Source organism: Marmota flaviventris, chromosome 11, assembly GCF_047511675.1.
Source record: "Marmota flaviventris isolate mMarFla1 chromosome 11, mMarFla1.hap1, whole genome shotgun sequence".
Lineage (NCBI taxonomy): Eukaryota > Metazoa > Chordata > Mammalia > Rodentia > Sciuridae > Marmota > Marmota flaviventris.
Window position 1 is genome coordinate 61,394,253 of NC_092508.1, and position 26,697 is coordinate 61,420,949.

The following is a 26,697-nucleotide window of genomic DNA, read 5'->3' on the forward strand; positions in this document are numbered from 1 at the left end:
AAAGGTTGTTTCTTTAGCCTAAGAACTAACAGAGAGTCTAAGTGAATCCTACCTTTCTCTACTCTTCAACATCAGAAGAATAGAGAAAGACAAAACACAACACACACCAAGAAAAAATTATAGAAAAAGAAGATTATGATGATCAACTAACATATACTTGGTAGAGAGAGGAGGAAAGGAGATATGAAACCAGAGGGATACTTGTGCAGGGAAGCTGCTGCTGTCCCTCAGGCCAAGCACTGCTGGAACTCCTCTTCCAGCTCATCCTTCAGGGACAATTAGAAATCAGTTCCATGCTTTTATGATCACCCATTACTGATGAAAATTAGTCATGTCTAGCTTATCAAGGTATCATGATAAGTTTAGTTTTGAGGGACCATATTTTAAGGACATCAAACTTGTTGTCATGGTATAATTCTGAAAAACTATAAGCCAGAGGCTTCTCCAATAATGGGGGGTGGGTTGCTTGGGATCTTGAGGGTGATTTCCCATGGTCAAAGAGCCTCCAGATCCCATGGGAACATACACACGTGTACACGTGCGTGTACACATATAGCAAGGGTTACGAGGGGAATGATTATATGGCTGCTAGAGAGGACAGGACCAGAGTGGGGTTTCAAGATAAGAAATCAGTAACAATTAGAAATGTCCAAACACCAGAGTGATCAAGCAGGTACTGAAATCCATCTGCCAGAGATGTAGGAATCACCACATGGGTTGAGTGTTGGAGAGAAAGATCATACCATGAGCTCAATTTAGTCTGCCTCTGAAACCCAAGTGGTTCAGCTGGACTTTGTGGCCTTAGATCCTTTTGCACCCACTGGCCTTCCATGGAGTCTTCTATCCACAGAGCTCATTCTTAGCACTGAAGGTCCTGCCCTTCAGCCCATCTGCACCTTTAGCTCTTGAGCCAGATCCTACCCCTGATCACCCAACCCTGTTGAACCCCTTCCACTGTCAACCCCATTATACCACCTTATTCTTCTCCCACTGAGATAGGTTCCTACTTTGTCGTAACAGCATCTCCACCATGAAGCTACCCACCTTAGCTCCCGAGGGCTCCTGATCTCTAACAGGCTTCCAGCTCTAATGCTTTATAATAATTTGAAGATGAATGAATCTGTGCAAAGTGTTAGAAGAGGGCTGTGTCTTACCTTTGCTATATAATGGGCATTTAACAGAGCCCTTCTAGAGACAAATGTTTTTACCCAAAGGAGGCAGATGTGGGAAATAATAAGGCTCAGGAAAATGGATTTTGCAATGGGTCAATAAATCTCATACTTTTCTCAGTATCTGAACTTGGTAAGCTATCTTCGAGGATTTTATTAACTATGACTGTTTGCTGAAGAAATGGCTGACTCTTGTAGTTGTAAAGCCAAGAAGGCTAGCAGAATCAGGGTGCCCAATGGACAGGGCTGAGTGCCAATGTTCTCTCTGCTGCCACTTCCACTCCTACCCAGCCCCCACTCCCACCACCCCACTTTCTTAACTGGCTCTTGAGCTTCGCCCTGTTCCAATGACTTTGAACCTCTTGTAGGAAGGCTTGACAAGGTCTTTCTGGAAAAAGTCTTCCTAGAGATCAACAAGACCCCATACCCGGAAGTAAGAAGCCATGGTTTGCCTCTTCATGTTGGTGCTTTCTTCCGGATGCCGCATCACCTCCAGGGTGTCCACCTAGAAGCACAGAGAGAGGGAAGTGGTTTGAGAATACGGATACTTCCTTCATTCTCCAGGTTTTCCCAAATCTGAAATGCTATTTGATAAATACCTGAGGGACCTGATGTTTAAGATACAACAGCGTACACTGTGGGGACAACTTTAAAAGAAGAAAAAGGACATGCATTTTTCAAGAAAACTGGAAAGACCCCTGAGGCTGGGTGATTATAAGGACACAGATCCCAACTATAGGAAATGAGGCCACCACCAGTCACCCTCCATGCCATCAGACACTGATGCCCAACATGCTCCTGCCTCCCACAGTTCCCAAATGCTCACTGCAGGCAGGAGCTCAGGTACCAAATCACCAGGGAACCCAGTGGGTGACACATGTTCCCAATTATCTCTTCATCTACCTGGGCTGATGGAAGAAATTTCTGGATGGAAGAAAAAAAGTAGGAATGGATGACGAGCCACCTGTGTTTCATTATTGTAACTCAACAACAAAAATCCTTCTTTGGTGGGTGGAGTCCATGAGTGGCAGTTTCCCATCTACCCTGATCAGGTGGCCAGGGTATGAGGCAGAAATGTCAGCACATTCTGCTAGGTGGACTGCTGTCCAGGCAGCCACCTCCCCGTGGGGTGAGGACATCTGCAGCCTTGTTCAAGGAAATCAACAAATGGATGCTAAAAGCCGTGGTGAGGGGCGCTAGGAGGGGAGAATAATGTGGTACACCTGGAGGGGTGTTCAGGCCACTGAGAAAAATGGAAGGAAACACTTCAATTGGGTTGGAAAAAGAAAACAGGTCTGTTAAGAAGGGGGAAAAACAGGGACGAGTTATCAAAACCTAGAAGAGCAACCCAAACAGAGAGCAGGAATATGACCCTATGACCCGGGAGGAAGACACATCTGGGCTGTGCAGCTTTCTCTTTTATGGGCTGCATTCTGGGTGCCAGCAGTCCATCCACATGCAGCTGTAACAGCAACTCACCTGCCTGTCTTCTTTTTAAATTTGTAATGAAAAAAGGAGGAAAGGAAAAAGTCTGTATTTGGAAGGGAGGATGCTCTAATACTAAAAAGGGAAGGCACAGGGTCCCCTGTGGAGATGCTACCATGCTCAGATGGGTCTACACTGATGGGTCTACACTGTGGGTTTCTTCCCTCTCTCAACCCCCACTGGAGCACAGAGCTCAGAACTGGTGAGGTTTGGGGTAAGCTAATTAGGACTAAAGGGAAGATTTTGGCTGGAGTCAGCCTTTTGCTGAATGGTAAATTCAGAGAGATTTTTTTTGAACATTTTTTCCTCTGTATTTTCTCCCCTCACCTGGCTTACACACAAGAACAGGTTTTCATTTCCTTTCCAAGAGTTATTCTGTATGAGAATTCAAGGACAGTCACTGGACCTACACATACTCTCTTTCTCTCTCTCTCTCTCTTTCTCTCTCTCTCTCTCTCTCTCTGGAATTTCCCCCAACCACTTTGTGTGTGTGTGTGTGTGTGTGTGTGTGTGTGTAGTGCTGGGAATTGAACCCAGGGCCTGTGCCTGTGAAGCAAGCACTCTACCTACTGATCTATATCCCCAGCCCCCAACAACTTCCTTTTATTTAGAGATCCTCCCTGAACCTGCCTAGGTGGTGAGGGGTGGACCTGTTACCCCTTTCAGAAGGTACAGTAGACCGTTGGCATTCAAGAATTTAAGAGCTTAGTGACCAGAAATGCTTGATGGCTGAGTGTTAGAGTCTGTAAACAAGTCAAAATAACACCTGGCATTTTGCCAGGGGAATGTTAGAGTTCGTAAACAAGTCTGGATGGTGCCTGGCAAAATGCCAGAGGGAGTGGTTTGAGAAGTAACAAAAGTGAGCCATTAAGTGTAGAGATTCCTTATTGGTTGACTGATGTATCTAGTTTATGCTAATTAGATAAGCTGTGTGGAATGTATAAATACCACTCCTGTCCTGCAATAAATGGCTTCCACTCCTGCTGTATCAACGTACACAAGTTCTTCGTCACACCCCCTCCCCCGGGTTATTTTGCACAGCCAGCCGGGCTGCAGCAGATGGTGGCCCGTATGGGGAGCCCCGGGACACTCGGGGGTAAGTAACGAGAAAAAAAAAAAGCTGCCCGTCCATAAGATAGGACGGGAGCAAATCTGCTCGTCCCTAGGCAGATAGGGCGAGAGGAAAAATGACCATTTCGAGAAAATGGAGAAGATTGATACAGTATGTTTGTGTCTTGTTTTGTCTCAGTGTATTGTATTGTCTTTGTGATGGAAATATGGAAGGGGTGTTAAGTAAATTGATAAGGGAAAGAGGCACCCCAGTGGAACCAAGAGCAATTAGGGCATGTGTTGATGGAAGCCCAGGAACTCTAGTCAGAAAGAAAAAGAAAGTTAAGAAGAAGAAGGATTATCAGGAAAAAAATTGCAGCAAAAGGCTATTACTAAATACTTTTCGTTACCGGAGGGTGCGTGAATCGGTGCAGCGGCTGCCGAGTGTGCAAGCCGGTCACAGCGCAGCAAGGATTTTCCAAGAGGCGGCGGCGACTGGCCCTTCCCCGCCTCCTGGCCGGGGAGCTGGCTCTTCCACTGCCGCGAGCCCAAATCTAGACCCGACCTGGAGGCACAGTCTCGCAGGCTCTTGCTCCCTGTGCCCAGTAGCAGTTTAAGTCCGGGACACTCCCCAGGGCCATCTGGGGCTGCCCAGGCACTACAACCAGCAGAAGACGCTACTGGTGTCCCTGATGTTTGGTCATTTTCAATGCCAATAACTAAACTACAGTGGTTCTCCCACACCTGGAAACTAATGAGTAATGAACACTATTAAGGCTTATTTCAAATGCAAAAAAACCTTGAGATAATATACTAAATTGTTCAGAAGGTTGTTTTCTTAGTGCAATGCTACAGGATTTTCTTTAGCCATCCGGAGTTCCTGCCTTCCTCCCAGTGCGGGTGAAGACAAAGGTGGAAGAATTTCCAGTGTTGCTGAAAACCGGACGAGACTTCGGCTGAGAAATGGACGAGACTTCGGATCAAGCTAGTTGCCTGCAGAACTTACCTGGACTGTGATTTAAGCTAGCTGCCTGCAGAACTTACCTGGACTGTGATTTACCTGGACTGTGAGTTATCACTGCTTTACCTGGACTGAGATAACAAACTGTAATCTATAACAAATTGTAACTCGGTATCTTTGCTAACGGTGTCATTGCTGGTATAATTTTCCCAAGGGCTTCTTGCATGGAGCCATCAATTGGCTTGGTATTGGGGCATTTTGTATCCTCCCTTTCTGTTTGTAGCAGGTTATTTATGGTGTTTATGTAAAAACCACTATGGTGGTTATTTAAATTAAACAAAAGGGGGAATTGTTAGAGTCTGTAAACAAGTCAAAATAACACCTGGCATTTTGCCAGGGGAATGTTAGAGTTGGTAAACAAGTCTGGATGGTGCCTGGCAAAATGCCAGAGGGAGTGGTTTGAGAAGTAACAAAAGCGAGCTATTAAGTGTGGAGATTCCTTATTGGTTGACTGATGTATCTAGTTTATGCTAATTAGATAAGCTGTGTGGAATGTATAAATACCACTCCTGTCCTGCAATAAATGGCTTCCACTCCTGCTGTATCAACTTACACAAGTTCTTCGTCCCTCCCCCCCACCTCCTGGTTATTTTGCACAGCCAGCCGGGCTGCGGCAGCTGAGTCACAATTTTGTTAGCTTGTTTGGGCCAGCAGGCTAGCCTTGAACTTGTGGGTTCAAGTGATCTTCCTGCCTCAGCCTCCAGATTAACTGGGTCTACAGGTGTATGCCACCAGGCCCAGCTACTGGGACACGGTTTAAAAGGAATTGTAGATATTATTTTCTAGCTCAGCACCAGATTTGTAACCTGTGGCAAAATGGGGAGAGGGGGGAATGAAAAAACAGAATGCAGCACCAATTTGCACTTCTAAAGTTGTAAAACTGGTGGTGTGGACAGGAGGGAGGCCCCGGCAAGTAGGATCTGAGTCTCACCACCCAGCACTCTGTTTCAAAAGGACGGTCCTTGCTTTCAAATATAGAGTAACTCTTGGAAAGGAAATGAAAACCTGTTCTTGGTTACCTACAACCTGGAAATGCTAATGTTTGTCTGTAATTCATCACCTACATACTCAGCACTGTATTTTACTGAAGAAATAATAAGTCGTTGAGATATTTTCTAATTTAAGAATTCAGACAAGTCTTGGGTTGATGAAAGGTCTCTCGTATATTTACATAGTCATAAGGTTCTCCTGAATACAGAGTGGATCCGAAAGAGGGAACCAGTCTTAAAACAATCAGTAGAAGGGATATTCTAGATAAAACCACTGTCTGCCTAACTCAGGACACTTTCCTCCTATAAAACTGATTTACACAATAATGTAAATCATTTGGAGCTGACTGAGCAAGCTCACTTAGCCCAGATGGCAAATGTCCTGCCTAGTCCTTGTGAGTGGAGCTCGTTGGCCTTCAAGTTCCATGAATAAGCTTTGCACATTGTGTTGCAGGTCCCCAGCCATGACAGCTGAGCAGGTTTCCAGGGATGCCAACCAAAACTTGAGAAATAAAACATGCATTGAGTGAACCCTGTGTGAGATCATTGTCCTGTACTAAACGCTTTACCTACATTACGTCAGTGAACTCTCAAAATGACAATATAAAGTAAGTTCTACTATTAGTCCCATTCTACATATGAGAAAATGAAGACTGAGAGATTTCCAAGATTTTGGGTAAGTTTTCCAGAGTCTTGCAGCCTAGCAGTTCTGATTCCTAAATGTGACTTCTCAAACATTAAACATTATATACCACCAAGTTATGTGGTTTGATATAACTTATAAAATCAAAGTCTGAAGCATAGTATTATTAAAAAGATTTGCCTCATCTGTCAACTGAATTTACTCTAGGATAAAGACATAGACTCCAAAAGTCCCGTAAATCATCCAGATCTCAGCAAAAAAAAAAAAAAAAAGAAAAGAAAACCTGAAAAAATTTCTCCAGGTCTCAGTAAGTGCTCACTATTTGCATTCTGAAACCTCAGAAGTGCTTAGACTTATTATCTTCCTGACAAGGCCTTTTGTCAAGAATTTTTACTGCTACCAAGTGATATATTCATCCCTTAAGAAGGGTGCCTACAGCATCACCCCTCTCAAAAGCCCTTGTGGCACTGAACAGGAAAGCAAGCCTGGTATTGCAAACAGGCCTGAGCAGCCATGCTGCCTGTGTTGGAGCTGGCTGGGTTCAGGACACCCCTCTCCCCACCAGGACATGGCACCTTGGCCTTTGGAAGAGCAGAAACAGGAAGACTACTCCCTGCTTTTTGCTTTTCTTTTCTGAAGCAGTCCACAAAGGTCACTCTCTCACCGTTTTCCCTAAGGCCTTCATATGGCCAGTGTCTTATCTTATACCAGAAGGAAACAATGTCACACAGGGACACAAAGAAGGATCTAAATAAATTGCCCCCAGTGTATTAGCACAGGTCAACCTTTTTGCCTTCCAATGATACCTCTGCACAACTTTCTGTAAAAACACACAGATTGTTCCTTTGGGACTTCATTTCTGAAGGCTCTCTGTCATGTAAAACTTACATTAAATAAATGTGCATGCTTTTTTCTCAGCAATCTGTCTTTGTCATGAGGGTCTCAGTTATGTACCTTATGACAAATGAGGAAAAGATATTACTTTTTCTCGCTTACAGGGCACAGCTTCATCGAGGGCTGCTTTTTGCTCTTTTATCTTGGATAAGGATAAGACAAAGACGATCGGAGGTTGTTTTTAAAATTATTGTTGCCCTTCATATTTTGGGATGCCTTAATTTGAATTCCAACTTACTTCCTTTCCAAGTAAAAAAGAATCTATGGTCATTTTCATCTTACCTATACATAATAATAATGTTATTATTATTTTAATGATGTAAATATACTAGAAGGCATACTTCTCATCTGGGCAGGGCCTGTAAAGCAGCAGATACTGCAGGAAGAGAGAAAACACAGTTGGATGGTTCGGAAGGTAGGTGAAATGTCCTGGCAGGCTCCCGCAGTCAAAAAATCAAATAAGGGAAAAGAGGGGAATCTGGGCTACAGGAATACTGTACAGGAGTCTTTAATCTTTTTGCATCATGATCTCTTTTAGAATCAGGTGGAAGCCAATAACTCCAGAACAAACAAACAAACAAAACCACCCCATTTCAGTCCATCTTCATCTCTCGTGCATTCTATAATTGCAAATTTGCCCCCTTGCTAACATTTATTTGTAACCCCCATAAGTCAATGCTCACAAAGCAGTGAAAACTTTGAGTCTCCAAATGCACAATTTTCCAACTAAAGTCAAAAAGGGTGATGTTTCAGCTCTGCTCCTATAAATGAGTGTCTATTTTTGATGTCTATTTAACTGCCTCACTTTTGCACTTATTTGTGTTTTGTTGCTGCTGTTTGAAATGGTCCCCAGGTATAATGCAGAAGCACCTGTTCACCATTCCTATGCCCAATAAGGTTGCATGGTGCCTCACGGAAAAGGTACATGTTCCTTGAGCTTTATTTGGGCATGAGTTTTTGTGCAGTTGGCTGAGTTCCATGACACAAATGCTGCAATAGAAGTGCTCTTTTACATAAAGGAATGCTGGATATAATTAATTATTTACCAGAAATATATAGTAAAGCAGGTAGCATTAAACCAAAACATAGAAAATGAGATTATGCATTGACCTGTTGACTCTGACCAGTGTCTCTCAGGAACCTTACCCTCTATTTCCCCAAGGAGCAATGGGTCAGTGTTTGCTGATTCAGTGACTGCAGTGACTTACAGACTAGGACTTTCAGAAATACTGAGAATTGGCTGCATTTAATATAAACAAAAGTTTAAGTGTAAGATCAGGAGACTCTGAGAACCCCTCCATGCTTCAAAAATATGAAATAGAAAGTTCCAGAAATAAACAATTCACAAGTTTTCAATTGTGCACCATTATAGACTGCCATCCTTCTTGGTCCTGCACAGGATATGAATCAACTTATGTAAGTCCATTCTAGGGATCCACATAACCCCTGTTAAATAATATTCTCCCATGAAGTAGCAAGGTTGAAATGTAGGACATAAAAAAAAAGAAAATTCAGAGATGTGACCTGTTTATTTTTCTATCAAAATAACTGTTTTGGGGGTTACTACATAGTCTTCTCTGATCATTGGGGGATATATCCAAAGACCCCCCAGTGGATGCTGAAACTGTGGATACTACCACAACCCACATATCATGCTTTTTCCTATACATAACTATGATAAAGTTTAATTTATTTATTGGGCACATTTAAAGATTTAAGCCTGTTTTAGTCAGCTCTTTCATTGCTGTGACTAAAACACCTGACCAGCATAACTTTAGAGGAGGAAAAATTTTATTGCTCACAGTTTCAGAAGTCTCAGTCCATGGACAGCAGGCTCCATTCCTCAGGATTCAAGGTGAAGCTGAACATCATGGTGGAAGAGTGTGGCAGAGAGAAGCAGCTCACATGATGATCAGGAAGCACAGCCAGAGCTCCACTTGCCAGATACAAATATATATCCCAAAGCCATGACCCCAATGCTCACCTCCTCCAGCTACACCCTACCTGCCTTCAAATACCACCCTAATTAATCCCATTAGGTGATTAATTCACTATTTGGGTTAAGGCTCTCATAACCCAACCATTTCTCTTCTGAACCTTCTTGCATTGTCTCACACATGAGCTTTTAGGGGATAGCTCACATCCAAACCATAACAAACCCATAACAAATAATAAAATCGAGTACTTATGATAATATACTTTAAAAAATGATTACTCTTGTCTTTTCACTTAAAGGAAGTATTTTACAGCCTCTCCTGGGCATATTCAAATTACAAACATCATTACTCATGCTTTGGGGCTATTAGATTAAAATAAAGATTACTTGAACACAAATCCTCATTCAAGTAATGTGATACCATGACAGTTGATCTGATAACTGAGGTAACTACCGAGTACCTAATGTGCGAGTAGAATATACTGTATGGAAACACTGGACCAAGGGATGATTCATATCCCGAGCAGGACCAAGAGGGATGGCCTACTACTTAGAATGATGCACAATTTAACACTTATGAATTGTTCATTTTTGAATACTCCATTTCATGTTTTTTGACCATGGTTGACTACAAGTAACTGAAATCATGGAAAGCTAAACCACAAATCAGGAGGATTACTGTATATGCAATGAATATCAACCAGGCATCCCTTGATATCCTGGCTAACCATTAGCTGGTAGGGCAGAATTGTTCTTTTTAAAAAAAGCATACTTTACAGCTGAATATTTATGAACCCTCTAACCCCCTACACACATACACACCCAGACAAAGTATAGAACTCATGTTTCAGAGAGCAGAGCAGAACAATAGGAAAGAGTTAGATTTCTTTCCTCCCTGTTGATTTTATTTTATCACTGGTATCCTCCTCTGCAGGCTGGCAACAGCCTCAAGGACATATGTTTTATCTCTTTCAAGGTGGATTTTATTTTCAATTGTCATTATCTTGTATCTTAAGTGGTCTTTCTGAGAATCAGAATCGTATAGATTCTATGATGTTCCTTTTTTTTTTTTTTTCACATTTCCTAATACCTGATTTCCCATATAGCTTCAAACTCTCTACCATACTACCAGACTGCCCAGACAGTGGGCTGAATGAAGGGAACTAACGCCATCCACGGCAGCTTTATCTGCAGGGTAGGAACAACCGCTCTCCTCCACACCCACACATCATTGGTGCGAATTTTCTGCTCACCTTAGCTCTCCCAGAACTGAAATGTGGAGGCAAAGATCTTGAGGCTGCTATTATCTTGGCTCTTGTCTGGGCCAAATTACCTGAGCAAAAAAAGATAAAAAACTTAAATTGAAGGAAAAGTTAAGATACTAGATCATGAGTGATTTCTCCCTTTGTGTTCTTATCTTTTTAAAAAAACTTTTCAAATGATCTATTCTGAATTTGAAAAAAATTTGAATTTTGTAACTTCAATTATATCAATTATAATAATTACCTTTAGACTGTAAGTAATTTTAAATAATTTATAAATACAATTTATAATGTAAATTGTATTTGCATTAGTTTTACAAGCAACAAAAGTATCCAATTTACAGACTTAGAAGGAAATTACTTCAACATAATAAAAAATATGTATGAAAAGCCTACACCTAATATCATGCTTAACAGTGAAAAAATGCAAGCTTTTCTTCTAAGATCAGGAATGTCTAAGTAGTACACTCACTACTTCTATTTAACATAATACTAGAAGTCCTAGCTAGAAGAAGTAAGCAAGAAAAAGAAAGAAAATCATCTAAATCAGAAAAATAAGTAAAATTATTCAAGATTATGTCATCACAGATAACATAATCTTATGGAAACCCTGAAGAGTCCACATTAAGAAGATAGTGTCAACACTAATAAATGAGTTTAACAAATATGCATTGTAGAAAATCAACCTACAAAAATCAGTCATATTGCTCTACAATAACAATAGACTAGATGAAAAACTTAAGAAAATAATTCAATTTGCAATAACATAAAAAAGAATATAAATACTTAAGCATAAATTTAACCAAACTGCAAATTCAATATGATCCCTAACAAAATTTCAATGATATTTTTGCAGAAATAGAGAAAAAAAAATCTCAAAATTTGTTTGGAACCACAAAGGGTCTCAAAAGCTGAAATGATCTTGAGAAAGATAAAAACTGGAGGCTTTACATTTCCTGACTTCAAAACACATTACAAAGCTATAGTAATCAACACAGTGTAGTACTAGCATAAAGACAGACACATAGACCAATGAAACAGAGTGCCCAGAAATAAATCCACATATCTATGACCAATGATCCTTGACAAGGGTGCTGAGACTACAAAATGAGGGGAGGGTCTGCATGTTAAAGAATGAAAATGAATTCTTATATTATACACAGAAATAAATTAAAAATGAATTAAAGACTTAAGCATGAGGCTGGACACAATAAAACTCTTAGAAGAAAACAAAGAAGAGAAGTCTCATGAGACTGGTCTTGGTGATGGGATTTTGGATATGACACAAACAGCGCAAGCAACAATAGACAAGTTAGGCTACATGAAAACAATGCTTTTGTGCAGCCAAGGCAAAATCTACAGGGTGAGAGAAAACATTTGCAAGTCACATATCGGATTGGGGTAAATATTCAAAAGACATAGGCACACCTACAATTCAATAGCAAAAAAAAAAAGTAACCCAATTGAAATATGGGCAAAGGAATTGCATAGACATATCTCCACAGAAAGCATATATGGCCTCAAAGGTATGTGAAAAGATGTTCAATATCACTAATACTAGGGAAATTAAAATCAACTCATAATGAAATATTACATCATGGCTGTTAAGATAGCCAGTTATAAAAATAAAGCTTAAAAAATAGAAAATTACAAATGTTGAAGGTGTGGAAAAATTGAACCTTTTACACTGTTGGTATAGAAAACATAGTATGGCAGTTCTTCAAAAATTAATAAGAGATCTACCAAATCATCCAGAAATCTCACTTGAGTATTTATCTCAAATCCTTGAGAACAAGATCTTGAAGAGAGATTCGCATTCCATATGCATTGCACCATTATTCACTATTATGCAGAGGTGGAAACAAATAAGTGTTCCTTATCAGATGAATGGATAGAGGAAAATGTGGCATATACATACAATGGAATATTATTCAGCCTTAAAAAAGAAGGAAATTCTGTCATCTGTTAAACATAGATAAATCTGAAAGCTTTAGATTTATTTCAGTGAAAGAAACCCATCACAGAAGAACAAATATTTTATGACTCCACTCAGATGAGGTATCTGAGGTTGTCAAACTCACAGAAACTGAGAATAGAATGCTGACTGCCAGGGGCTGGGGCAAGAGGAAATGGGAATTACTGTGTGATGGGTACATAGTACAGTCATGCAGGCTTTAGAGACCTGCTTACAATAACACACATGTGGCTAAGGATATTGCACACTTAATAATACACTAGAAAGGGAGATTTCATGCTATGTGATTTTTACTACCCAAAAAAAAGCAGAGCCTGGCTACTCATTGAAAGATATGAATATGAATATGAATATGAATATGGAGAAAAAAGATGCTGGTGGGAATTTTCCCATTAAGAAGCTGGCTGACAGGGAAGGCCACTGTGAAGATTTGAGACAGGGGAACTGATTTCTCAGATGAAGTAGTAAGGGTCCTGTAGGGGAGGAAAAAAGACTTTTCTCCTCAGCCATCCTAGTTTCATGGCTGAGGCCCCCAGAACAAAAGAAAAACATGCAAATGTAATTAACATAAGTTTTATATAACACTGGGAGACTTAATAAAGAAATGAAATAGAAAGTGTGAAGAAATATGATAGGAAAAAGAATATGCTCTAATAGTGTAGGTCAAACATCCCTAATCTGAAATTCAAAATGCTCCTAAACCTGAAATTTTTGAGGGCTGATCTGATGCTACAAGTTGAGAATCTGCCCCTTAAACTTTGTTCCATGCACAAAGTTGTTGTTGAGATTATTATTATTGTTATTGATGCTAGGGATTGAGACCAGGGCCTGGCAAATGTTAAGCATGGGTTCTACCACTGAGCCCCATTCACAAAATTATTTAAATTTATTGTATAAAAAAGAGGGTGGGGTTGTAGTTCAAAAGGTAGAGTGTTTGCCTAGCATGTGCAAGACTCTGGATTCAATCCCTTGCACCATACACTCTCACACACACACACACATATACACACACACACATACAAATATATATACATATGTAAAATATTTATCATAACATATAAACATATTCTATGTTATAATATTTATATCATGTATATATTGACATGAATAAATGTATATCAATATATTTATATCATTCATATTAATACCTACATATATATCAGTATAAATTTATTATTATATAAGTGTATGTGACATACAAATATACATACATAATATAAAATTACCTCCACACCATTTGTATGAGGTTTTTGTGAAACATGAATGAATTTTGTCTTTAGACTTGGGTCCCATGCCCAAGGTATCTCATTATGCATATGCAAATATTCACAAGTTAAAAAAATAAACATTCAAAATCTTAAACATGTCTGGTCCCAAGCATTTTGGATAAGGGATATTCAATCTATATACAACTATTTGTTGTGAACAATTGACATAGATCTCAAAGCAAGAATAGAAAGCAAGAGAAGTCCAAGGAATCTCACCGAGTAGTCAAATAAAAAAGAAGAGAGAGAGAGAGAGAGAAGATAAATGAAGGGTGCTGCTGTTTTTACCTTTGAAGGCTCAGAGTGTCCTCTCAGACTCTCTTCTCCCCTCCTGGCTACCACCTACCCTTTATCAGACCAAGTGTGTGAAGAGATTTGTTTGCATTTTTACCCACAGTGTCATTTGATTCTGAAGCAAAATAAAAAGTTGTCAAAGAAAGGAAATGCTGCAATTTGTGCATATGCAAGATGCTCGAGATTTCAAAGTTTTAGCGAGTCTAGCACAAAGATGTCCAAATGTTTTCTCTGGCGATATCTTCAGAGGCTAAACTGTGATTAATAGCCCAGAAAGAACCCTTTGAAGCGGGATTGGTGACATCAAAGTCGTAATCCAGGGGTGGCAGGAGCTCTATAATGAGTGGGAAGCATTTTAACACATTTCAAAGGATTTACAGCATGAATAAACAATAGACCTCAGCAGATGCGCCACACACACCTTCCAGAAACATAACCTATAAGAAGTTTCCATTTTAATTTAAATGTAAATACAGTGTTCACACTCCTTTCAAATGTTAAGCATCCTCCCTGCTTCACCCCCAGATAGCCTCTTCCTGGCTAAGCACCCCTCCTGGCCCAGAACCCCCTCCTCCTGCAATTCTCAGAAATTGTGACTATATCTGTGGAAAGAGAACACGGAAGTCAGAGGCCTCTGGTGGAATTTACATCTTATGCAAGGAACTGGGTTAAGAGAGAATCTGAAAGGGAGCTTACAGGCAACCCCACATGCTTTCCCTACTTCCATCTTAAAGGGAAAGAGATAGGGGATCTGAAGACAGAGCTGGTGCTTTTAAAAGATGGCAATTTCCCACCTTCTTCCTAAGATTTTCATCTCTGGGCAAACACTTGGCACTGTCATTTCATCTTTAGTTGTTTCTTAAAAATTGCCCCCAAACGTTGGACTGTTGTTTTAAATAATCTAGGGTAGACTTTAGTCTCTCTCTGCTGCCCCCTCTGGGCTGACCTGACTCGGTGCAGGGCACTGGTGAGTAGATAGACATTCATTTGGGAAGTAGTCCTATTCTCTCTCCAAACAGGAAATACTAATCTATGATTGCAGAGTAATGCTGAAATGTCAAAAAAAGATGTTTCAAATTGCTACAAATACAAGGAGCTGTAAAAAAAATTCAAATCTTCAGGTCGTGTTATAAGATTAAGTCATCTAAGTAGACTGGAGGATTAAAACTCTTACCTCACAGTTAGCTTAGATACCAAGAATGGACATCATATCTTATTGTCCACATTATAATAACTATAATACTATTCCTGCCTCCATTAGCATCATTAGCATGGCGGTCGTGGGGTGGGGGAGAGTGTTCCTGCCCAGGCAAATAATGATTATTCACTTCCTGAAAGACTCAACAACTCTTCCATAGAAAGTGTCATCTACTACTTAAAAAAATTTTAAAAAAGAAGAAAGAAAATATCGACTGTTAGTTGATGCACTGTGGTTCTATTGCACTGTGGTTTGAATTCTTCTTTCAAAATCCTCGCCTTCCTGATTCCAGCAATCCTGGACTGCTATAGTGTGATCCTTACCCAATCCTACTTAAAGGCGCTCACTAAGAAAGATCTGCCTAAATCAAAAGGGGCTGTGAAGGGAAGGAATCAAGAATATATGAGAGAGTTGGTAATGTAGTTTTATTTCTCAAAAAATTCTGACTTTGGCTTCCTTTCTCCAAGGCACTGGCAAAAGTTTGAGAGGTGGTCTCCCTCGCTGCTGTAAGCAAAAAACTGTGCTTTGTCTCATAGAGAGGTTGGGTTAGGACAGACCTATTCCATAATAATACTTGCAGTGATTGAAATATTGTGGCTAGCAAAATGCAAGGCGTTTAATTCAGTAGTTCTGTTAAAACACATTATAGAGCCAGGAAGTTCCCAGCAGCTCAGAGGCTGAAGCAGGAGGATCACGAGCTCAAAGCCAGCCTTAGCAATTTAGCAGGCCCTGTCTGTAAATAAAATATTAAAAGGACTTGGAGATGTGGCTCAGGGGTCAAGTGCCCCTTGGTTCAATTTCCCGTACCAAAAAAACCAAAAAAACAAAATCACACTATAGAATTTTGCATGTTAAAAAAAAATTTTAGTTCATCTTTACATAACCATCTATCCTAAATCTATAACAAGGACTTGCTCAGATTTGATATTAAAGAAACTTAAGATAGCCATAAAATATGACAGAGCTGCAGGAGGCCAACTAGAAGAAAATGTATGATGTTAGATTTCTGTTTTGCCGTGTTTACTTTTCCTCCTGACACTTATCTGTGGCTCTAAGGGTTAATGTTAATAAGTGGGTAGAGCCGGAAGAGTTCCTAGTCCACATGGACACAGCCTAATCTCTCATGACAAGAACATGGATGATTTATACAGAGAAAAGGGGCTGTGGTTTTGTGAAGGAAGGAATCAAGAATACATAAGAGGGCTGGTGATATAGCTTGGTGGTAGAAGGCTTGCCTGGCATGTTCCAGGGGTCCTGGGGTCTAGCTTCAGTACAGTGGGGGAGGGGGAATAACCCTTTCTCCCATCTGTTCTATTAAAGGAAGAAATGCACAGATAACAAGTCCATTCTTTTCTAAATACATAACTTTGCTTTTATCATGCACGTGGGAAATTTAAAGACCAAAGAAACACCTTCTCCATTTTGGTAGTGCTTTCTAATTGGCAGTTGTAAGGAATTGCTACATAATTACCACATCCAAACTATCTGCTTGAAGGATTATTATTATTAAGAAAGTAAATAATATCTTAAAAGATTTGTGACCCAGAAATCTCAAATTACAAAGCTGGAGAAAAACTAGTAATTTTTTCCTCCCTCCTTAAGCCTTAAAACTTATAAATAGGATATCTGCCCAGCAAACAATTGGTCTAGTCCCAGACTGTTACCAGGAGGTAAGCAGGTTTTCTTTCCTGACACAGTAAATAGTGAATCACTGTTTTCTGTATTTTTTTGCTACAACAGCAGAAGTTGCCAATTCAGTCTGCCTTAATGATAAGAATTTCCTCTTAGAACCAAATGAAGGATGTTCATCCCCTTCTTTAATTTTATTGTTTTATTTTAGTTTTAGTTTTAGTTCTAATCTGTTATTGGAACAAGGGTTGTTTTACCACTGAGCTACATTCCCAGTCTTTTTATTTTTTGTTTTGAGCTAGGGTTTTACTGGGACTTTATTAATTGCTAAGGCTGGCCTTGAACTTAAAATCCTCCTGCCTCAGTTTCCCAAACCAATGGAATTACAGGCATGCACCACCATGCCTAAATCCTCCCCTTGATTGATTGATTTTGGTGGTGTTTGCTTGGGAAAACATGGCTGCCACAGGACATAATGGATGATCACAAATGTACTATAGCCCAGACTGCTGACATCTGCCTAAGATCTACCCAAGAGAATCTGACTCACTCCAACAAATGAAAAGAAATCCGGATATCCACATCTGTCAGCATTCATATGTCACTGAGGTATGCAAATGGCATATTCCAATGTCAGAGCAACAATACTTGTAAAAAATATATTAAGGGTCTCCTATGAGTCCTTCTTTTTTCTGGAATTGAACCTAGGGGTACTTTACCACTGAGTTAAAGTTTTTTTTGTTTTGTTTTGTTTTTAATCTTAAGACAGGTCCTTGCTAAGTTGCCCAGGCTGGCCTCAAACTTCCAATCCTCCTGTCTCAGTCTCCTGAGTAGCTGGAATTACAAGTGTGTATCACCACACCCAGCTGCTTCTATGGATCTTGTTGTTGTTGTTTTTTCCTCAAGGAGGGACAGCCTAGAGAAACTGTTAATGGAAGGAGATAAGACTTTAAAACAATTCATTGCAATTTGGAGCAGAACATATTCTAATAAAACTCTGAATAAAATGACACAACAGAAGGTAAGATTTCCTGAGAGAATGAGAAAAGACCCTGAAGAGTTGGCAATGGACGAGCTACACTTTGAAGGCTTAACAGGAGTTTGACAGGAGAGAGAATAGATTTTATTTGAAAGACGTGAGCAAGAAAGATGCAGAGTGACAATCTGGAAGTTCCAGAGGGTTCCAGAGAGGTTGTATGGCAAAATCCCAGGAAGCATCTCATTTTAAAACTAGACATTTAATAATAACATTAAAACATTCATTATTTTACCCCTGTAAGCATAAACACAAGCAATTTTTTATCAATGAAAATAGTGGGCAGTTTGGGGGGGGGAGAAATCACAGAAAAGGAAGAGTTTGCTTAGGCATCATAAATCACTCGTGGAACCATGAACAAAAGCTTTGCTTCACTCTTCCAGTGGCCTTTAGGCAGAATGTCCAGTCATTGTGTAGCTAAAGGTAAGTGATTTGGCTACAAGCTACTAGGGCACTCGTGCCAGTTAATTTGTATGCAGTGCTAATGATTCCAAAGTCTTCAGTCTATCTCATGAGTTAGGTAGTTACACATAAAGAAGGTGAAAAACCAGCCTCTACCTCAGAGCAAAGCCTGTCCAAGGAAGGGACATCACCTTTGTCCTTGCACTCCTAGGCACATTCCCACCCTGCTAAGTGGTTTATCTACAAATAACAGGAGAGATCTGCTACGCCAGGTGTCCCTGACTCAGTCAGGCTAGGTGGAGACCCATAGTAACCCCCTAGCAGCCACCAATCAGCATGAGACAGGGAAATACCTGGGATGCCAGATGACCCTCCCAATAGTTTATGGTGGTTGATAACATGTTGGGAAACCATGTAGTTCAGCACGTACACCCCATCTTGGCTTAAACCAATCAGTTCAAACGAATCCCCCTTTTGTAGTAACCAATCACCCCTACCCAACTTGTTCCCGCCAGTGAATGTGCTAATCCTGTTTTAGAGTTGTTATTTGATTTTCCCGCGGTGTGTGATGATTTGCTAAGAGATGCTATGATGTATGTGAAGTCCCTGCCTTCTCCAAAGAATGTATAAAACTGCTGCAAACCCTGGGCTCGGGGCCTCTCAGCGTCACCAGTTGCTGTGTGTGCGTGCGGAGGACCGAGCTAGCTCGCAATAAACACCTCTTTGCTGTTTACATAGATCTTGGTCTCTGGTGGTCTTTTGGGGGTCCCGAATTCGAGCATAACAAAGGAACATTTCATATCCTAAGACTAGCATCCTAAATAAAATGTCCAGGCAGGAGAGAATAAATATTACTGAGGATAAACATTAAAAAAAAAACTATCCCTAAAAATTCTGCTCAACACACCTTATCTACTGATGGGGGGAGAGGGGTGAGTACCACGACTCCCCCAAACACCTATACATCCTATGTTTTCAATTAAGACACCAAGAGTTACATGAAGCTTCAGAAAACAAGACAGTGTTAGCTTCCCATTATGCAGGTTGGCAATTCAGTGCCTGGAAATGTAAACACTACCTTGGACCTCCATCTTTAGCATGGAAGCAATGGAAAGAACCCTAGACTTGAAACTGAGAAATAGATTCTTATCTCAGTCCTGCCATCGACTTAAGGTCCCGCTTGTATTACATATTACAGGGGAGTTTGAGTAAATCGGTGTTTTCTGCTCATGTACCATAGCATTCTGCCTTGTGGCCGGAGTGCACACATTTTGGGTCTGCACAACTTCATCTAGATCAAGGTTGGGGGGTATGGTGTCAAGAAGGGTGGAATCTGTGGGAGGGAACTTCAAGGAACAACATAAGGTCATTCTGCTGCCAAACAAAGATTGTGTAACACCTGAGGCCAGGACATGTGGGAGCTTTACTTGGTTGTAAATGAGAGGGCTATTCAGGGCAGTAAACAGTACTTCTGAAAAAGCAACATCACGCCCAACAACAAGAAAACTAGTGAGGGTACTAATTGTTGGTGCCACAGGGCACGGTGGTGCATGCATAATCCCAGCAAGGCTGAAGCAGGGGATTGACAGTTCAAGGCCAGGCTGGGCAATTTAGTGAGAGCCTGTCTCAAAACAAAAGTAAAAAAGGCTGCATATGTAGCTCAGTGGTAGAGTACCCCGGTTCCATTCCCAGTACTAAAAAAAAAAAAAATTGTGGATGCAAATTGGAATAAAAAAAAAAGTTGAGTAATGGAGTAATGATATGCTTCTATTCAGCTTTGAAATTCTATCTATGGTTGTGAAAAATATTCTGAAAGACCCCTGAGTTGGGGGTAATAAGAAAAAATAAAACTAAAATCTGCAGAATGTATTATTTCTTAGACTTTAGATAGGTGACAGAAGGGGAGGGGCTTATATAAATTGAGAAAACTTAGATAATGGTTTTTCTGAGAAAATGTAGATGGTTTTACCAAAGCCTGGATATTTGATTTGTCAATGGTCTCGTCACAGCTGACCAGGAGCAAGCAGTAATGCTGTCTCTATGGTCTCTTCAGCTATTATACCTTGTCCCTCACTTTGCTATGGTGGCTAAATTGAATTTATTCAGCTTTCTAATTTTTATATCTTTCCTGTTCCTTAGCACATGAGGAAGGGGACACAGGTTTAGTTTTTGCTTCCTCTTAAAAATGTTTTTAAGATAAATGAATTCAAGGTTTGCATCTTCAACAATAGATACTTCATAGTATCTATTCTCCTAGTAAAAATTATGCCTCTTTCAATTTGGATATTAGCAAATATTAGCCATTTTTAAAAATTGAGTACTTATGCAAAGATAACTGCCAATTATATGACCCTTTTTTCTACTGAATCCCTGAAAGCAGCCCAAATTTGCTTTTGATCTGTAGATCAAGTTTAATTTTAACATTTATCAGTTCTTCTGCTTCATACCTAGGAAAGACAACTCCATATCATTAACTCCTTTATAAAAGTGCCTAGTATGAGATACAGGCATATATCCTTGAGAAAAACTACAGCAACTTGAGAACCCAGAAGTCAGAAGTAGCATACTGAGAAAGGCAGCATTCTACAGAAAACAAAACTGGCAACATGCCTGTTAATCAGCATCATTCATAGCTACAAAGCAGTGGTTTTCCCATTTACTTTGGAGGCTAAGGCAGGAGAATCTCTAAATTCATAGCTAGCCTAGGCAACTTAGCAAGACTCTGTCTCAAAATAAAAAGGGTTGGGGATATAGCTCAGAGTTAGAACACTTGTCTAGCATGCACAAAGCCCAGGAGAAAAAAAAAAATCAGTAATCGATTACAACCTAAGTCCATAAGATAAGACTTTATAAAGTTTTAAAACTCAGTTATTCTGAATACTATATCACAATTCTATAAAACCAAGTTCTCAAAAAAGTGAGCCCATACTTGAGAAATAATGTAACTTTTATTTATTTATTTTTTAATTGGTTGTTCAAAACATTATAAAACTCTTCACATATCATATTTCATACATTAGATTCAAGTGGGTTATGAACTCCCATTTTTACCCCAAATACAGATTGCAGAATCACATCGGTTACACATCCACATTTTTACATAATGCCATATTAGTAACTGTTGTGTAACTTTTATTTTTTAAAAGTTACATTAACTTGGGCTGAGGGTTGTAGCTCAACGGTAGAGCATTTGCCTAGCGCATGCGAGGCCCTGGGTTCGATCCTCAGCACCACATATAAATAAATAAAAAGAAAGGTATTGTGTCCAACTACAAATAAAAATAAATATTAAAAAAAAGTTGCATTAACTTGGTTTCTTTTTTTTTTCTTCTTCTTCTTCTTTTTGGTGGTGGTGGGGGCACGGATAGGGTACTGAGAATCGAACCCAGGGGCATTTTTTCACTGAGCTACATTCCCAGTCCTTTTTTATTTTTCATTTTGAGACAGGGTCTCACAAAGTCTTGCTAAGTTGCTGAGGCTGGCCCCAAATTTGTGATCCTCTGGCTCCAGCCTCAAAGTTGCTGGGTTTACAGTCTTACACCATTGCTTGCACCCAGCTTAACTTCATTCACTAACATACCTACAAGATTCAGTGAAAGAAGACTTTCTGGGCACTTTGTGAATTGGTAAACAAACAAAAAAACCCAAACACACACTTCTCTCTCTCTTTCCCTCTCTTTCTGGATGATATATCGATAAATAGATACACACATGCACTCTGTACATATATATAGTATACGAGAAAACTTATCTTCTGTAACTTCATATCTATAAGGTATGAGGAATGTGTGTGCATGGCTGTCCAGAAAACCTCTGGCAGTGTAGGATGTATAGACCACAAGTCTTATAGCAGGTGCTGATTTTTAAAACTTTCTAAAGTCTTATCTTACAGATTTAGGATGTAATTAATTACTGTCTCCACCCCTCCCTCCACCCCTCGGGCCTTGTGCATGCTAGGCAAGTGTTCTACCTCTGAGCTATATCCCCAGTCCATTTTATTTGGGGAAAGGATCTTACTAAGTTGCCTAGGCTGGCCATGAATTTAATGATCCTGCTGCCTCAGCCTCCCAAGTAGCTGGGACTAAAGGTGTGTGCCACTGCGTGGGGCTCTGACTAGAATCTATTAAGGCCAGCAACATTTATTTATCTGAGGAAGGTATTCTACAAGCACCATAACTGCCTGCTAATTATCCAGCTGCAGCTCTATGCACTCATGTCTGGATTCTATCAAGTCAAACTACTTTATATTGGTATTAACCTCTAAATGGTACATGGATTCCTTTTAGAAGTCACAAGCTCTTGGAAGCCAGTCACCAAGTATCTATTTCTTTTCCCATTTATTAATTAAAAAAAAAAAATATTTCTTCAGGGCTGGGGATATAGCTTAGTGGTAAAGCATTTGTCTAATATGCTTGAAGCCCTGGGTTCAATCTGTAGCATCACCAAAAACAAACAAAAACTTTCAGCACCTGCTATAAGACTTGCAGTGTGCACTACACATGACACTAAAGAATAAAAAGTTCATTGAAGACACTATGATGCCCAAGAATCTTTTAAATCATTTCTACCTTTGCCTCCTAGAGATGGATCATATCCACCAGCTCTTCACAAACTTCAGTATGACAGATTCTTCTTTCAGTCATCCAAGACCACTTATGGCTCATTATTCCGAGAAGCTAAGCAATCGTGAGCCATTTTGCAAAGTTAGTGCAGCACCATGATGAGTAATACATTTCTGGTTTAAATATTTCTAGAGAATGTCTCATCAAAGCCAAATGATGCAATACTGAAAGCTACCCATGAATCTTATTAACACTGTGCCTTTGACTCCCCCTTGGATCTTAAGTGTCCCGAGGACAGGAACTAAGTCTACTCTATTTACCTGTCCCTAGTACTAAGCATTCAAGAAATATGAGTCAAGGAATTGTGTTGCAATACATTTTTATTTAACATGACATCCAAAGCTCTCTAGGAGCAGGCGCTAGCTTACCTCATTTTTCTTCATGTTTCCTAAATTCTTAGTTGATCTCTAGGCATGCTCTGATTCTTTCATAGTTCAGACTCTTGGTTCAAGGTATTTGATGCCTACATTGCAGGGAGCAGTGAGTGATTAAGAATTTGAATTTTGAAGTCAAAACACCTGGGATTTGTCTCAGTTCTGCCACTTATTAGGAAGTGGACAACTTATTTGCCTTCTTACTGTCTGGGTTTCATCACCCAGACACAGATAGCTGAGTGAATATTTACTGAGTTTGGGGAATCAAGTGTTTCTGTTAAATTGATAGTTAGAGAGTTTCAGTGGCAGTGGAGATGCAGGTGCTGATGGTGCAGGGAATTTACCTGGAGCCATGTGGAACCTCTGGAGATCTTGGTTGGGAGGAATTCTAGTTGAAGCTAAGTCACTTGACTCCGCTTACTGACCATCCCTTCATCATATATTTTGGGCTTTACAAAAACTGCTATTAATTAAAGTTTCTGGTTAATCAGAGATTTTACAGATTTATCCAATTTTCTATTGCCTAGAGTCTCATTAAATGTTGATTTGGATGACTAGAGGGAAAAGTAAATAAATTGAGGATTTAAGGCTTGAGGGTTTGTTTTATTTTTTCCTGTTTATCTGATTAAGATATTAATAAATTAATTAACTGTGGTCCTGGGGATTTTGAACCCAGTTATCCTTTGCCACTAATCTGCATAGCCAGCCCCTGCCCTTTTTGTTTGTTTAATGTTATTTTGAGACAAAGGCTTACTAAGTTGCTGAGGCTGGCCTCAAACATTTGATTCTCCTGCCTCAGCCTCCAGAGTTGCTGGGATTACAGATGTGCCCCTCCCCATATCTGACTTTTTAAGGTATTAAGACATGAACATCATAAAAATCTCAACAAAGAGTGAGAGAAAAAGGGGGAAGGTGACCCATAATAATGTATAATTTTATCTATTGCTTTTTAAAAAATCAAGAGATCAAGAAAATAAATGTAGAAATCCATTTATTTTGTCCCATATCTGTTCCTCTGCTCCAGGTCAGAATAAATACTAACATTTGTTGAATATGTATGATATAGTAGATACTATGCTAAATGTTTAAAATGACTTACTTAATACAACAACACTGTGAGCCATGTCATCTGTCCACAAAGAAAGGAAACTGAGGCAAATGTGTTCAAGCCCCTTCCCCAAGGTCAGAGCACTAAGCAGATATGCTGAGAGAGCTCATCAAGATGCCCTAATTAAACTGTGGTTGTTTCAGAGATGTTTAGACTACCCAAGGCAGACCACTGAGTGATTGATGAGGTTGCTGACTGATCAAACTGATTGAACCCCATTGATTTTAGATGAGGTCTGGATTTTTTTTTTTTTGTCATTTATATACCAAACCAAGTCAACAGAAAAGGGGTCCCATTGACTACCCAGCAGTCACTGTTGCTAGGGCTAAGCCAAACCTAATAATCTGGAAAACAGTTGATTTGGTTTTTATATAACTTGAACTACTCTTGTGAAGAGCAAAGAATGAAACAACTTATACTAAGATTGAACCTTAATAAAATCTTAGCAGTCCTCTCTGTCAACCTCCAATTCTCCAGCTCAGTTAGGCAATATTTAATTTAGTTTACTGATGTCTCACATGTGCAGTGGGATAAAGTTCAAAATTGTTGCTCCATATAGCTGTGGTTTACAGTGTCTCTTTGTACAACATGTTGGCACAAAAACAAATGATTATTATATACTTCTAACATATGCACCAGACTATTAGGAGCTGTTCTAAAGAGAAAAATATAGTTTCTATTAACATGACCCAAATTCCTGGGGGGAAAATAGTATTAAGTTTGGATCACTTCTAAGTAAAGTGATCATAATTATAATGGCTTTGTTTCTAATTTCTTTGATTTAAAGTTCCTAGAGTTATCTGAGAGAGAGAGAGAGAGAGAGAGAATGGGTATGAATGACCTGAAAATTCCATTATAGATTTCATAGTGGCATAAATTAATAAACTATAAATGGCTTTGAGAGTTCTCCAATAGAAACTATTGAAATATGAAATGATATGGGAATGAAAAAACCTTTAATATTAAACAGGAACATTTTCTTTTTCTACAAATGAGAAGGATACTGGTAAAGAAAAGTAGACTCTATTTTCTTGCATTTCTGACCATTGGGAAAATCAGAGCTGCTATATTTGCTACACTTGACAGGATCATTAAAGAAATAAAACAAAAGAGCTGAACTGCCACTTAAAAATAAAATGCACAGTCGTTATCATATTTAGGAGCTATGCAGGAACTATTAAGATGTGCTGGAGGGAGATAGTGAATCTGATACTAATTTTTCCAATATTAGACTCTTTACCACAACTCATTATTGAAATCTATTTTCTTTTTCTCTGAAGCCAAAGCAGCAAGAGAGCCCCTAGAGCTAGGAAAGTAGGAGGAACTTTGAGAAATGGATTTGAGCCCCACACTGGAAGGGTTCTCTGGATGACAAAGACTTGAGGAGAAAAATCCTGGGATTTGCAGTGCCTCAGTGAGGCCCATATGATTCTCCACCCTCAAGATGTTTTTCACAAAAAGAATCTTATGCTAGTTTCATAAGCCTGAACATGAAAGCCATGTCGTAGCATTTCTACAGTAAAGATATCTATTGGACTTTCAGAATCAATATTCTCATAACTTTTGACAATTATGAGAATATGATTCACCTCACATCTCTTCACACCCCACAAGACTAGTGTTTCATGAAACACATGGTGGAAAACATTGCTCTACACTGAAAGCCTCTACTAGGCTTTTCTGTGTCTGCAAAGAGCCACAGGAACTGAAGAAAAGCTTGTGCTGGGGCTGTGCAACATTAGAACAACAACTTCTCTCACACACTGAGAATAGTCTGAAGTTAAGCCTGCGTATAACAAAACATTAGTTTAAGAAGGTGAGATACAACTCTAAACCTAGCTACTACAGAGGCTGAGGCAGGAAGATAGCAAGTTTGAAGCCAGTCTGGACAACTTGGTGGGAACTGGTTTCAAAATAAAATTTACAAAAAAGTGCTGTCTTGGGTTCAATCTCAAGTATGCAATGAGAGAGGAAAGGAGGAAGGAAGAGAAAGAAAAAGGAAAAAAAAAAAGAAAGAAAGAGATGAATCCACCTATCACCTGGCGTTATTCTCTTTGGGTTGACCATCATGAGGGGCATAATTACATTTCTGCATAGCAGTCAATATAGCAACTAGTAAGTGAAACATGGCTCGTCTGAATTGAGAAGTCCCCTAAACATAAAGCACACACCAGATTTTGAAGACAGTACGGAAGATGTAAAATATCTCAATAATTTTATGTTGAGTACATGTTAAATGATAATAAATTTGAGCTGGCGCCGTGGCCCACATCTATAATCCCAGCAGCTCAGGAGACTGAGTCAGTAGGATCTTGAGTTAAAAGCCAGCCTCATCAATGGCAAGG

The 26,697-nt window shown here is 39.6% G+C and overlaps 1 protein-coding gene across 1 annotated transcript in view; it reads right to left on the reverse strand.

Moving 5' to 3' along the window:
* Positions 1 to 26,697, reverse strand: part of Myo3b (myosin IIIB) — a 374,689-nt gene that overhangs the window by 154,899 nt on the left and 193,093 nt on the right. The window contains exons 23-24 of the mRNA XM_071619301.1: positions 10,441 to 10,520; positions 1,597 to 1,674 (exon numbers count right to left, since the gene is read on the reverse strand). Coding sequence (XP_071475402.1) covers positions 1,597 to 1,674; positions 10,441 to 10,520 — 158 coding nt within the window. The remainder of the gene's footprint in view (positions 1 to 1,596; positions 1,675 to 10,440; positions 10,521 to 26,697) is intronic.